Genomic DNA, 15,235 nt, shown 5'->3' on the forward strand with positions numbered 1-15,235 from the left:
TAAAAGTAAAATATTTATTAAATTATGAATTTTCTGTTATGAGATTATGAATTTTCTGTTATGAGAATGAGATTATGAATGTAATGTAGATTCATAATTTCATAATAGAAAATTCATAATTTCATAACAGAAAATTCATAATCTCATAACTGAAAATTCATAATCTTATAATAGAAAATTCATAATCTCATGGTTCCAAAGTGAATGTGTAGGTATGGTTCCAAAGTGAATGTGCAGGCATGGATTCATAATTTATGAATGTCCGTGATTTCGGACAGGAATGTGTAGGCATGGTTCCAAAGTGAATGTGCAGGCATGAATTCATAATTTATGAATGTCCGAAATCATTGCTCACCTCAAATTAAAGTGAAACCGCGAAATGTGAAAATGAATAAGAAAAATCACGCAATTAATTAAGAAAAAAAAAAAAAACAGTGTACTAACACCGTTGGAACCGTGTTCACCATGAATGGTGAACACGGTTCCATGGCATAACGATTGGAAGTAGCTTCTTGAAAGTTAAGCTTCCACATAGAAGTCCATTTGAGATTTTTTTTTTTTTTTTTTTTTTTGGGAGATAATTTCCCATTTTTGCATATTCTCCATAATCTTGAAATTAACTTCTTTTGACAGTATAACAATCATTCTCTTCCCACTTCCACAGTTCCACAACATCCTGTCCTGCCCTCAACTTGCCGATGAGAGATTGGAATACTTTGCATTAACATTGTATCTCTGCTGTCAAATAAATCATGAATAATTAGGGGTATGGTGTGTATAATTGATGAAAAATCGAATAACTGAACGAACCAACAAAATTTGGTTAAATATTTTATTTTGGTTCATGGTTAAGGATTTTTTTAGAATTTTGATTAACAGTTAATTCGGTTTGAAAGTGTCTGTTAACCGAATTAGCTGATCGGTTAGCTGAATTACATGTGTATATCTATATATATGTTTTAATTTGTTTTATAATTCATAAATAATACTACTAGATTAATTTTTTCAAAATTTATCATTTATGTATTGATGTGATGACTATTTTGTGGTGTAATATTATAAAGAGTAAATACCCAAAATGGTCCCTCGACTATAGCTAAATTCACAAATTGGTCCCTGACTTTCAATTTCAACCAATTAAGTCAATTTGCAATTTTAACACGATTTGATCCTCCGTCTATTTGACCGTTTGTTGACTGTGATTTTTGAGGATATATATGTAATGTCATGGTCCATCGTCGGTTTTTTAAGGTTCCGGTTGCATTTTCTGACCGCACTGTTACATTTGAATCCACTGCCGAAAGCAATCTACCAAATCCGGTCGCTTTTCTTCATCCTCTCTTTGGATTCAATGTAGTTGAGTTCGTACCAGCGCGAAGAAGACGACGTGTTTCCGAACAGTGCAACGTCATCCTGGAGAGCTGCAGGTTCTTCTGGAGATCGTCGATGATGGCACAGCCACCAGCGATGATGCAGAAGTATTCGAAGGCCTATTTGAAGTCGGGAATGTAGGGTTTCCATTTGGGATTGAAGATTTTCCGGTCGAATAGGGCAAAGATGAAGAGGAGCTGCTCCGACGCTAGGAGAACGAGCGAGCCGATTGTGGTTATTTTGGATTTGAGGGCTTTGCCGGCGGTCTTTTGAGAGGTTGATTCTAACTTTCCCTTGCGGATCTTCCTGCTCGTAAACGCAGCGGTAGGCTTTGTTGTCGGCGCCCTTGTGCGTGCGGACCACGTGCATGAGCCGGTACTTGGACCGACCCGAATCGCGCTTCTTGTTGGACACGAGAATTGCGGCGCCGCCCATTCTGAAGTGGTAGTTAGGGAGGAGCATAGCTCTCTCCGATCCTTTGTAATAGTTGGGCGTAATAATCTCCGTGCTAACCACTAGGGTGTTAGAGTTGGGGTGCACATACAGGAGGTCACGTGCGAGATCGATTTAGATCAGGCCGGCGCTGCCCCCATGCCAGAGAGATTATAGCGTTTGATAGATAGATCAACGAAGTCCCTGGAGCAGCTCTTCGAGAAAGCCGTGACTCCAAGCGACGTAGGCAAGCTGAACCGGCTTGTAATCCCCAAGCAGCAAGCGGAGAAGCACTTCCCGCGACGCTGTCACCTCCAAGAGCGTTCTCTAAGCTGAACCGGCTCGTGATCACCAAGCAGCAAGCGGAGAAGCACTTCCCCTTCTGAAACAGCGCTGTCACCTCCAAGAGCATTCTCTTGAGCTTTGCACTTGAAATTACATATATATCCTCAAAAATCACGATTAACAAACGGTCAAATAGACAGATGACCAAATCGTGTTAAAATTGCAAAGTTAAGGACTTAATTGGTTGAAATTGAAAGTCGATGACCAATTTATGAATTTAGCTATAGTCGAGGGACCATTTTGGGTATTTACTTTATTATAAATTTACAAATTTTAAGGTTTTTAAAATTGGACTAAAATATTTTGGTTAATTGGTATCGATTAACCGAAAAAAATATCAGTTCAATTAATTTGAAAATAAGAATTTCGATTTGAAATGATTAAAGCATTTAAAAATTCCGTTAATTTGATTCAGTTATTAACTGAATAAACACCGCTATGAATAATATCCCTATCCCAACCCCATTCTCAATATTCAAAAGAGCATATACCGTACCCTCACTGAGGTTTAACTGCCGCTCGACCACAAGGTATTTGGCATATATTATCAGTTATAATCAATGCTAAGTGCATTTTTTTTTTTTTAAAGTTACATTATATTGCAATATAAACAATCATTAGATATTATTGGAAGAAAAATTAATGTCTAATATTAGTTACAATCAATGCTAAATGCTTTGTTCTTTTTTTACAATGTATATGGCTTGTTTGGTAAATGAAAAATTTGACCAAATATTGACAGATTTGATCATGTCAGCAATATAATTATATATGAACATGCCCCTTCTTTCGGTTGTTATACTGTGGCTTTGGGGCTTTCTGGACCATGGTCCAAAAAGGGCGACGTTTTTTTAAGTAAAGAAATGATAGTTGTTACATTTAACAAATTTTGCATTTTTTGTGTTCATAACAAAATAAAATTACAGTGTATTTAAAATAAAATTATCTTGCATATTGTATTTATATTATCAAATGAAACTGTAATTGAATTGAAATGATACTTTACTTGTGTTGAAATGAAACTGCAGTATGTATATAAAATTAAACTGAATAACATATTTCACATATTGGGTGTATATTGTCAAATAGAATTGTAGTTGAATAGAAATGATACTTTAGTTTTGTTGAAATGAAACTACAGGATGTATAAAAAGAAATTGAATAACATGTCTCACATATTGAGTGTATATTGTCACATGAAACTGTAGTTATATTCAAATGATACTGTAGTAGTGTTATAATGAAATTACAATGTATATAAAATGAAATTGAATAATAGTTTCACATATTTGAATGTATATTATCCATTGAAACCGTAGTTGAATTAAAATTATAATTTATTGGTATTGTAATATGACTACAATGTGTATAAAATATAATTCAATAACATGTCTCACTGTAATAAGACTATTGTATATATAATATCAAATGAAACTGTAGTTGAAACAAAATAAAACTGTAGTTGTGCTGAAATGAAACTACAATGTATATAAAATGAAACTGAATATGTTATACAAGCATATCTACTTATGCGGAAGGGTGCCATTTCTTTTCATTAAAAGAAACAACACCGTTTTGGAGCATGGTTCACAATGCTGTGTGGACCATGGTCCACAGTAAAATTTGCTTCATCCTTTAATTTTTATTGGGTGTCGCGGAGATTTGGGTTAACCCAAGAGTTTGTGCATGAAAAGTTAACTTTAATACTAAATTAAATATGTTGTGTTTCGTATCAACTAAGTTAACTAAGTTTAAATTGATAGTTAAATCACACATTTATTATTTATATATATGATGCTCACAAGAAGAAATTCAAATAAGAAGTAGAGAAATAAACAAGAAACAACAAAAAAGAATAGAAAGTAGGGGTGACCACGGTTCCGGTTCCGTGGATGGCGAAACCGGAACCGGAACCTTATAGTAAGGTCTGGTTTCGGTTCCGGTTCAGAACCGGCGGTTCTGGTTCAGAACCGCCGGTTCTAACTGGAATTATTTAAAAAAAAAAAAATTAAAAATAACACTATAATATTTAATTTTTTTTCAGTTTTGAACCGGAACCGCCGGTTCCGGTTCCAAGATTTACAAACCTTAACCGGAACCTTATAGGTTCCGATTAAGAACCAGAACCGGAACCGTACAAACGGTTCCGATTCGGTTCCGGTTTGCACAGTCACGGTTCCGGTTCGAACCTACGGTTCGAACCGGAAACGCGGTCATCTCCAATAGAAAGTAGAGAACAAGGAAAAATTAAGAGAAAGAAATGAAGAAGGCAAATTCTAATTTGATCCGTGTGACGGGTTTTTGATAAATATTATATTTTTTCACATAAGTATTATAATTTTTATTATAACTCTTCTAATATTAATATTATATTTTGATTTGAAAATATAGTATTACATTTTTTGTCATAAGTATTATAATTTTTCTCATAAGTAACAATTAAATAATTTATCCATTATTAGTATTACATTTTTTTCTAATAATTAACTATTCAATACTCTTTTGAGAGAAACAACTTAATTCAATACTAAATATTACATTTTGATTTAAAAATATCATATTTTCCTTAAAAGTAAAAAAACAATTTATTGATGATTATTATTACATTCAATTTCCATAATAAGTATTTTATATATTTGTGTTATATATGACCTAACTTGTTTCACATATTAGATTTATGAGATGGTTTCACAGGAGACTCAGTGAAGAAACAACAAAAGAAGAGAAATCCAGAACAAACAAGAACAAACGAGAAACCAATTAAGAGAAAGAAATTAAACAACAAAAAAGAAGAGAAAACAAAAGGCAGAATAATAGAATGGGGACAAAAAAAAGGAAAGGGAAAAGAACAAAGAACTCCTCCACCACCATAAATTGGAGATAAATTCATCAAAATGCATATCGAAAGAGGATAAACCCTCCACCACCAAAAATTGGTAGGAGAAAGACGTAAAAAACAAATGCACTTTCTAGCAACATAGATGTGATAAAGCATTTCGAATGGACGCACCTTAAGATTTGAACTTATGCACTTGTTAGAAAATAATGCATATTAAGTTTTAAATATACGCATCTTAAACTAAAAAGTGACGGACCTTAAGTTTTAAACATATGCACCTTAAACTATAAATTAAACATAATCGCCTTAAGCTTAAAACTTAGGCACCTAAAGCTATAAACTTACACACCTTAAGCTTCGAACTTATACATCTTAAGATTTAAACATACACATCTTAAGAGTTAAACTAATGCACCTTAAACTAGAAAGTGATACACCTTAAGCTTCAGACATATGCACCTTAAGCTATAAACGTACGCATCTTAAGCTATAAACATACGCACCTTAAATTTTAAACTTAGACACCTAATGCTATAAACTTACGCACCTTAAGCTATAAACTTATGCACCTTAAGCTTTGAACTTACACACCCTTAAATTTTAAACTTACGCACCTTAAATTGTGACCTTACACAAAATGACCATAATGTCACCGCGTTTTTTTTAATTGTTTCTTCATTCTGGGCTGTTGATTTTGGCAAGATCAAAGATTGTGATTAATCCGCACGTTTCACCTGAGAGAAGCTTTGTGTCTGATTCCCTGTCTACACACACACACAAACTAGTGATATTAAATTTTTTGAAAGGTCAACCCATGGGTTGTATTTATAGATAAGCTGAAATAGCATCAGGTGGGATATCATCCCAATACATAGCTGTATCAAAATGGAAAGCCGAAGCTGCTAAACTATGTGCTAAATAATTCTGCGATCTAGAAATAAATTGAACATGACAAAAAGTTAAATTATTAATCTGGTTCCTGCATCCATCAAGGGCATAACCAATATACGATCTTGCCAATTGATATGGTGGTGTCAAATATTTATGTAGCGTCTAGCAATCCGTAAAGACCTCAACCGATTGTACTCCACGGTCACGTAGCCAAGACAAGGCCTCCTTGCATGTATATGCTTCTGCCATTAGTGGGGAATAACAACATGGCAGTGGCGCTGCAAATGCTGCGACAAAATGACCGTCCTCTCCCATAAGTACCGCACCTACCGAAGCTGAATTGGTACCATCGTGATATGCTGCGTCTATGTAACATTTGCTGTGTGGATTAAATGGGAGTGGAGAGACTCTCTATCTCTTATTTATCTTATAGAGGTAATGTCATATGGGGTTTTCCGAGTATAGTGATTTTGCCACATTTAGTCCTAAACTTTCAAATTGATCACCCATGGTCCTTCAACTTTCAAATTGTTATCATCTGTAGTCCAAGTTAACTACCCATGGTGCTTCAACTTTCAAAATTTAACCATTCATCATCCTCCTAAAAGGACCGCAACTGGTAAAATTTGATAGTTGAAAGACCATGAATGGTTAACTTAGATCACAAATGGTAACAATTTGAAAATCAAAAGACCACAAATAGTCAATTTAAAAATTTAGGACTTAACATATCAAAACTATTATATTTGAAGGACCCATATAGTATTAACTCCGATAGTAGTGACATTGTAAACGAAGTGAGACAAAAGTTGAAACAACAATGTGCACGAAAAATGCACGACAAATGCACAAAAATGCACTTGTCTTTCAAAAACAAATTTAGTAACATTTAGCATTGATTGAGTGGGATAGAAAAAATACTACTCTGTAATTTTTATTCAATAGTTTTACTACTTTAGGTAAATTGGGCAAAATATATTCTTATATTTTACCTCAACATGGTAGATGAAATGGGAAAAATTAAAATACTTATATATTTACCATGTTATTTTTGTTCCGAATTCTATTACTTATTTCAAGATTTGCTGACAAAATTTTTGTTCATCTATCTGGCTCTGCTTTGCTTTGACATATCAGGTGTAATAGGACAAACGCTTATATTAAGTAATATAATTTTTTTTTTCATAGTTTTTACTTTTTACTACTTGTCTAATTTTCTTTTATTTTTATCTTTGTATATAATTTATCTCAGCACGATATACGAAAGGTGTAATTTAGTTTTTTGCACAGTAAACGCACGGTGTAATTTAAAAATATTCCTACTTCTACAAGTACAAATCTAATTTTATTTATTTAGTTTTATACTTAAGTGATTCCAGTATCATAATCCCCGGATCTCACTCCTAGAGCCACTGCAAAGATAATTCGCGAGTCGCCTAATTAGCGCAAATTATGCTGTGCATCCGTATGCACCATGCATGGTACATACGGATGCAAAAACGACGTCGTTTTAGTTAAAAAAAACGCGCGTCCCACTTAAAAAAGAAATCAGGTTCGATTCCCGGCAATAGCATTTTTATATATTCATAAATTCATAACTATATATCCACAGTGAATGAATAAAGTAAAAATCCACAATGAATGAACTAAATATCCACAATGATTGAACTAAATATCCACAATGAATGAACTAAATATCCATAAATTCATAACTATATATCCAAAAATTCATAACTATATATCCACAGTGAATGAATGAAGTAAATATCTACAATGAATGAACTAAATATCCACAATGATTGAACTAAATATCCATAAATTCATAACTATATATCCAGAAATTCATAACTATATATCCAGAAATTCATAACTATATATCCACAATAATGCTATTGCCGAGAATCAAACCTAAAATTTTTTTAAGTGGGACGCGCATTTTTCGTCAAAACGACGTCGTTTTGCATTGTATGCACCATGTATGGTGCATTCGGTTGCACAACATAACTATTGTCTAATTAGCCTACCAGTCAATTCCTAATTTTTGTGCGCGTATACAAGACATCCAATGCACACCAATCATTATTGCGTGAACCGTGACCCGCACAGCTATGTGGACCACGTTCTAAAAACACACAAAGTATATTATTTTAACTCATAAAATACATTATTCTAACACATAAAATACATTATTCTAACTCATAAAATACATTATCTCACTCCAGGAATTTCATTATTCTAACAAATAAAATAATTATACATTACTCTAACTATTAGAACACATTATTGTAACACATACAGTATATTATTCTAACTCATAAAATACATTGTCTTACCCCAGATTTCATTACTCTAATACATAAAATAAAGTAGTTTAACTCATAAAATATATTATCTTAACCCAGAATATTCATTATTTTAACACGCGTCTTGAAGCCAACACTTCCCACATAGAGAAGCAACCTGGTATCTTGGTAAGTAAGGATTTTTTTAAAATATCAAAACGATGTCGTTTTGAACCATGATCCACACAGTTGTGTAGACTACTCACACAATAATTTGTCAATGCGCACCTTCTATCATTCTGAGTTATTTTATTTTTTTCATACATGTATTGGGAGACATTGATGTCAAAACAAAAGGTGAAACAAATTAAATCTAGGAATTCATTTCTTGGAGTGATGGTGGAACCTCAGTATAACAGATGGCAGTGAGAAGGGCAGGGAGGGAAGCAGGAGAAGATGGAGTTCGTTCTGTACAAAAGTTTCAGAGACACCAATAAAATGTCTCCTCTTATTCATAAGGGCCACAATATATATAAGCCTATACTAGCTACCTAAAATTCGTTGCCCGCACCTCAAGCTACCTCACCACCTTTCTCCTCATCCTCTTCTTCAAACTTCTCCCCCAGTCTGGCACTCTTATACCACTTAGCACACGCAATATACGCCACCAAATCCATCAAAGTCAGACCCGCAAGCAGAAAGTAAAACCTATCAAGATGCCCCCGGTTAAGGTTCCCCGGAATCCACCCCGGCATGCTGCTATCTTTAGCGGAAAATTTCATCACAATGCTCACCAGCAAGCTGCTCACGTAGTTCCCCAGAGATATGGAGGTCATGCAGAGGGCGCTGCCGAAGCTCTTGAGCCCGTCGGGCGCCTGGGCGTTGAAGAACTCGAGCTGCCCCACGTACATGAAGACCTCCGAGGCTCCTATCAGTGCATATTGTGGGATTTGCCACAGGATGCTCAAGGAGCTGGAGCCCTCGCAGTTGCTGCATTCTTTAATGGCGTATTTGAGCCTGTAGCACTCGACTAGCCCGGCTGCCAGCATTGCCATCACGGCGATGATTAGCCCCACCCCCATCCTCTCCAGCTGTGTTATCCCCCCGTTCGTGACAACGTTGTTGTTGTGAATGTCTGTGTCCTTACTGTTGCTCCTCTTTATCTTGCCTACTAGGGGGTCAAGGAGGCGTCTGTAGAGGAAGATGCAGACCGCCACGCTGCAGATGTCGAAGCTCGACATGCTTGCTGCGGGGATTCTGAAGTTTGCTACTTTGGTTTCCATGGCGTCGCCTTGTTCTACGAATAGGGAGGCCATTTGGGTGAAAACCACGGAGTAGATTATGGTGCATAGCCAGATGGGTAGTAGCCTTAGAATGCACTTCACCTCTTCCACTTGGGAGATTGGGCAGAGGCGCCATGGGCTCTGCTTCTTGTTCTCAGCTTCCTTTGATGTTATCACGGATGCCCGGTCCAAGAATCTGCAATAGATCAGATTAGAGACAGTCAGTCACCATGTTTTAATGTTTAATTTGTGTTGGGCCCAGGTTTGTCAAGGCTAAGTTCAGCAATTGGTAGCAATGGAGACGGTTGGACTGATGCCAGTGAAGGACAAGTCCAACACTATGCAATTAGAAAATGTGATGATTTATAAGAAAATGCTCTTGATCATCCTAAAAAATGGTATCAAGGGCAAGAACTATGCAATTAAGGCTGGTAGGTATTGGGAGGGGAAACTTTTGGGCAGGTGAAGGACCAAATCTAGCAATTGGTGGCTATGAGATTGTTGGGTGGAGGCTTGTGTAGGGCCAAGTTCAATAACTGGTGGTTAAGGGATTGTTGGACGAAAGCCAGTGAAGGGTCAAGTCTAGCACCTTGCCTTTTGAAAATGTCGCTGTCTATAGGGAAACGTGTTTGATCCTAACAAATAGTATTCAGTATTCAGGGACAAAAATTATGCAGTTAAGGTTGGAAAGTGCTAAGAGGGAGAATTATTGGGCAGGTGACCAAATCCAACAATTGGTGGCTATGGAATTGTTGGGCGAAGGTTTGTGAAGAGTCAAATCACCCTGTCTACCTGGTAAGCGCTTGTTCCTAACAATGTGATAGAACAGTCCTGAAAGATTTATTTAGACAGTTGAATTGTCTTCTTCATTTACCTGAAACCTTCAGTGTGGAGCATCTTTCTTGAATTCTCATTTTCATCATCACCTTCATACAATTCTTCTTCTTCACTAGGAATCTGCACCTTCCATTTCTTCGAAGCGGCAACAATGACTTGGCAGAATCTGGAAAGGGGATTGCCATTAGGCTTGAAGTGCCTGTACCTTGTTGTCCCAGCTAGAAACAGCACAAGTGCAGCAAAAGCTGAAGCAGTAGAAGCCCAAAATCCCAGAGCCCACAACCCTTCATCCTCAAAGAAGTCCAGAATGGTGTTGGAGAAGAGTGAGCCAAGGTTGAGGGCCAGGTAGAAGTAGCTGAAAAACGACACTTTCGAGTGTTTCTCTCTCGGGTTCTCATCGTCGAATTGATCTGCCCCGAATGTAGCAATGTTTGGCTGGTATCCTCCATTTCCCAGAGCCACCAAGTAGATTGAGACATAGAACATACCAATTACCCAGCTTGAATGGGAGCCACACTGGGTTTCTTTATCCCCACAGCCTTTTGGTTTCAGCAAGTAGAGTTGAGATGTCACAGATAATAACACCAATCCCTGTAAGTAATTAAAGTTATGTTAGGATCAAACGCTTATCACTACGTAAAAAAAAGTTATAGCTAGTAGCAAAGACGCAACAATCCCCTAATCACATAGTGCTGAATTTGGCTCTTACCGGCCTCCGCCCAACAATCCCCACCCAGTACCAACCAGTCTTAATTGTCTCTGATACTACTTAGCTAGTTACGATCAAGCGTTTATCCGTATACCAAAAACTATAGTTAGTTGAGAATTGAAGGAGCAACTTTATTTCCTTATACCGCCACACATATTTGAGAGCCAGGGTGCTGGACTTGGGCCTTTACTGGCCTCCGCCCAATAATTCCCTTAGCCACATGATGCTGTATTTGGTCCTTACCGGCCTCTGCCCACCTATTCCCTTCTCAGCACCAACTAGTCGTAACTGTTCTTGCTGAGACTCGAATCACATAAATCTTGCCTTCTTTACTGAATACTGAATACAATTAAGATGATGGTGATAAGGAAGGGGAAGGGAAACTTACAATGACATAGATGACCTGGAAAATGGCACATGTTTTGTATCTTCCCCAATATGAATCACTGAGAAATGCACCAAGAAGGGAGAAGATGTAAACAGTGCCAGTCCATTTGCTCACACTGTTGGCTGCATCAGCATTTTTCTCTCCCATCACTCTTGTCAGGAACAGAACCAAGTTTACCCCAACACCAAAGAATGCCAGAGTAGCTAGACCTTGATTCACTGCAAATTTTTTTTTTTTTTTTTTAATTTTTAAAAATCACTATTAGTCTCTTAATTGTACATGTTGAGTTTATTAATTAAGTAGAGAGCATTTATTAATTTTGAAAAGTAAGATATTCGACACATCAAGTTACGTATCAATGTTTGACAAAAATTTAAACAGAGTAATTAATTAAACAACAAAACAATTAATGTTATGTTTATGGTAAGTATTTATTATTAATTATTGATGGATAGTCTACTAATTATTCACAAAGTCACGATTTTCTCGTTACATAAATGCTGGCCGTCCTAATTAAATGTTTGGTGCATATGCAACATGCATGATAACACTTTTGGCTAATGAGAAATACATTTCTGAAATTGCACATAAATAGCACACAAATGGCACAAAAGATTGGAACTTGTCATAAACATTTAATTACACAACACAAACTCCTTTAACCTTTTTTCCACTTTTGAAATTTGAAATATAACTTTGTACTTTGGTGTTTAGGCTTTGTAATTAAGATGATTCATGGGGAAAGATTCTATATATTTCTTTCCTTTTCTAAGTAATTTTATGTTTTTTAGTTGAAGTGAAATTCTTCTCATTAACCACTCACTTTTGTGACCTAAGAAAAAAATAAAAAAAAATTCTATTCACATATTTGAGACCTAAGAAAAAGTAACTTGACCCCATCACTATTACCTTTTCTCCTCTTCATCTACCATTTCTTCACGACAAGAAATTTGATGACCAAAAAAGTGTATACTATAAATAAACCCAGAAGGATAGCATTGTGTTGAGTGTAGATATTACTATTACGAAAATATTATATGTATTTCTATTCTCTACTCTTAATTTTTATTCTCACACTCAAAATTTTGATGTAGACACTTTTATAGGAATCCATGTGAAAAAAAATAATCTATCATATCGTCACATTAAAGAATAAATTTTAGGGAGTAAGATTTGAAAGTAGGACAAGTCTTATTATTATTATTAAACTTTCTTTATAAGATAGTTCTGATAAAATCAGGCGAATTTATCGAGGGTATGTTTAGTTGACATTTGAACAAATACAGTTGGAAAGGTAATCAGACTAAAAAGAAAACTTGTCCATTTGTGGATAAATAATTATTTATGAACTCTTAAATAATATTAAATAAAAAGCTCTACAAGCTATTTTGAATGAAACGATAAAAAAAAATAATATTATTTTGAATATTTATTTTGAGTATATATAATAATAATTTAAAAAAGACAAGTTATTATTATTATTATTACATACGAGTGAGTGCATGACATACGGTGCAGACAGGATAGAGACTAGAGAGGAGAAAGAATGACGTGGCAAGCAACCTCATAAATGGCAAAAGAGTTGACAGATTACGTGTCAGGCATGTGTTCCCTAATCCTGCATGCCTTCCTCGCCCCTTCTCCTTAATCTACTTGTCCTCTATTGAATGAGGTGTATGTGCTTCCTTCAAACCTAGTAAACTGTCCCAATCCATTCCCCCTACCCTACCCTTACCCCCACCCCCTCTCTCCATATTTTTACACCTATCTATAGTGTCAAAGACCTTGTGATCAAGCGACATAACTATAACTCTCTCAAATGGAAAGTCATATGTTCAAAGTATGGACATGTATTACACTATAACAGAGTTAATAGTACTGAAAAAACTACATATATAGTCAGGACTCTAAATCCTTGACCCCTTAATTTGAGTTGGTCAATTATGAATAACCTAGGTTGATTAATTTACTTCCTTGTGATCTTTTACATGTTAAGATCATAACATGAGTTTTACTTACATCCAAAAAGGTTGTGAGGTTTCTCTCGTTATCAAATAACACATATATCTATGCATATACCCTTCCGTCACATTTTGTGTCTGGTTCGATTAACGTGGCTTGACTGAAGTTATTTTTAATATAATTTTTTATAATTTTAAGTTTACTATTAATATACAAAATTTATATATTTAGAAACTACATTAAAAATACTATTAAACACAAAAATCAAATATAAAAATAAGTAAAAAATATTAAAGAAAAATGATGAAATGGATCATTTGGTAGTTGCTTGGAATTGTGTATTTATGATTTTGTAACGTCTGATGATGTATAGAGAGAGAGAGACAGTTGGAGGTGAAATGACAGTTTTGGCCATGGAAACAGTGAAGGAAAGACAGTGAAAGTGGCAGCTGGGAAGATAAGAGGTTCAGAGCACAGTAGAAAGTAATAAATAAATAAATAAATTTAGATAAAGAGAGTGGCGTATATCGGTATATGGAGGTAGGTTGATGAGATGACAGTGAAAACACAGAGAGATAAGCAGAGTTTGATATCAGATAGATAACACAGTAAATTTTTTTATTTATTTTTTCACCGGAGAAGATAGATAGATACTTACGCAGAATGATCATTCCGGCGAACCATTTTCCGGTCCGGTCACGGATAGCCGGCCGGCCATGCATGTCCACCGATCCATCCCTAGTTCTCTCTCCTTCACGATCATCACCATTCATCCCCGACACCGCCTGCAAAACAAAACAAAAGTTGAAACAAACATGAAAACCTTAATTTCCTCGATTGCACTGGACTCGCACGGACAACTTCAATTCGCACTCGATGGCTAGGGGATTGTTGAGTCGAGGCCAATAAAGGCCAAGTTCAGCACCCAGTGTCTCGAAAATGTGTGGCGGTATAAGAAAATAAAGTTGCTGCTAACCTTCTTGGAGACTTCTAAGCAAGCCATTGATGATGGAAGCTAAGGTTCAGAGAGATTTTGTTGCTTCAAGCTAGCTAGCTGGCTATGGAGAAGGAAGAAGAGGGCTTTAATGGCGGTCGAAGCTAAGGAAAGAGCAAGCTAGCCAAAAAAAGGAAATGAGAGAAGCTATAGTTTGGAGAGTACAAGGAGTGGAGTATGTATATATAGAAGATGGGGAGAAGAGACTCTAGGAAATGGACGGTGGAGATTCGTTTAACTTCGGTTCTCAAATTTGGGGAAAAGTAAAAAGAAAATAAGAAACAGAAAAAAAAAACAAAAAAAAATTATTTATTTTTTTTTAAAAAGGGAGTCACTACCACATTCATATGGGAGAAATTGTACAGCGGTGTTAGATTGTTGTTTATAATAATTAAAAAAAGTGGACCTTAAATTATACTGGTAAATTAAATAATATAATAAGGTGTGAATTGAGGTTTAATTTGATTTTGCTTTTGTTTTGGTAATATTTTGGTCCATATGTACTCCACACAAACATGACCTAATTTGGGGTTGCTATCAAGTATCCAATATTGTCTGTCAATTGGCTGCGTTTGATTTGACACATGAAATTCTAACTATTTGGGTTTAGGAATTTAAGAATTTTGGTTCATAATATATTCATCATTCACAATGATTTGACACTCCACTCCTATTTCAGTTTAGGTATAAACTATATAAAATTTAATATTTATATTTTCTGTTGCATTATTTTTCATTAAGTATACACGTGGTACAAACTTGATTTTTAAGTTATACTAGTATTTGCGCCCGTGCGTTGCACGGAATGAATTTGTTATAATATTTTATAAATATTTAGATCGATATACAATTGTATAAATTATAACATCGAATATTATATAATATAATTGAAGAATTGAGTT

General features: G+C 35.4%; 1 protein-coding gene and 1 pseudogene across 1 annotated transcript; both read right to left on the reverse strand.

Annotated features, from left to right (window-relative positions):
* Window positions 1–1,242: 1,242 nt before the first annotated feature.
* On the reverse strand, window positions 1,243–2,215 carry LOC109185259 (annotated as a pseudogene).
* A 6,290-nt stretch (window positions 2,216–8,505) lies between these two features.
* LOC109185375 (protein NRT1/ PTR FAMILY 7.3) lies at window positions 8,506–14,470 on the reverse strand. The gene is made up of 5 exons (XM_019335371.1): window positions 14,316–14,470; window positions 13,998–14,124; window positions 11,378–11,595; window positions 10,318–10,871; window positions 8,506–9,639 (listed from the first exon to the last, which is right to left on the reverse strand). The coding sequence occupies exons 1-5, from the start codon at window positions 14,340–14,342 to the stop codon at window positions 8,733–8,735; spliced, it is 1,833 nt and encodes a 610-aa protein (XP_019190916.1). The 5' UTR covers window positions 14,343–14,470; the 3' UTR covers window positions 8,506–8,732.
* Window positions 14,471–15,235: the final 765 nt, after the last annotated feature.

The sequence above is a fragment of the Ipomoea nil genome, unplaced genomic scaffold, assembly GCF_001879475.1.
Source record: "Ipomoea nil cultivar Tokyo-kokei standard unplaced genomic scaffold, Asagao_1.1 scaffold1317, whole genome shotgun sequence".
Taxonomy (NCBI): domain Eukaryota; kingdom Viridiplantae; phylum Streptophyta; class Magnoliopsida; order Solanales; family Convolvulaceae; genus Ipomoea; species Ipomoea nil.

Excerpts from the sequence above, each read along its gene's own strand:
- LOC109185375 (XM_019335371.1), bottom strand. The coding sequence starts at position 14,342 with ATGGCTTGCTTAGAAGTCTCCAAGAAG. Across the intron at positions 11,596-13,997 it reads CGCCGGAATGATCATTCTGC|TGAATCAAGGTCTAGCTACT; the intron begins GTAAGTATCTAT and ends AAAAATTTGCAG. Across the intron at positions 9,640-10,317 it reads CTCCACACTGAAGGTTTCAG|ATTCTTGGACCGGGCATCCG; the intron begins GTAAATGAAGAA and ends GATCTATTGCAG.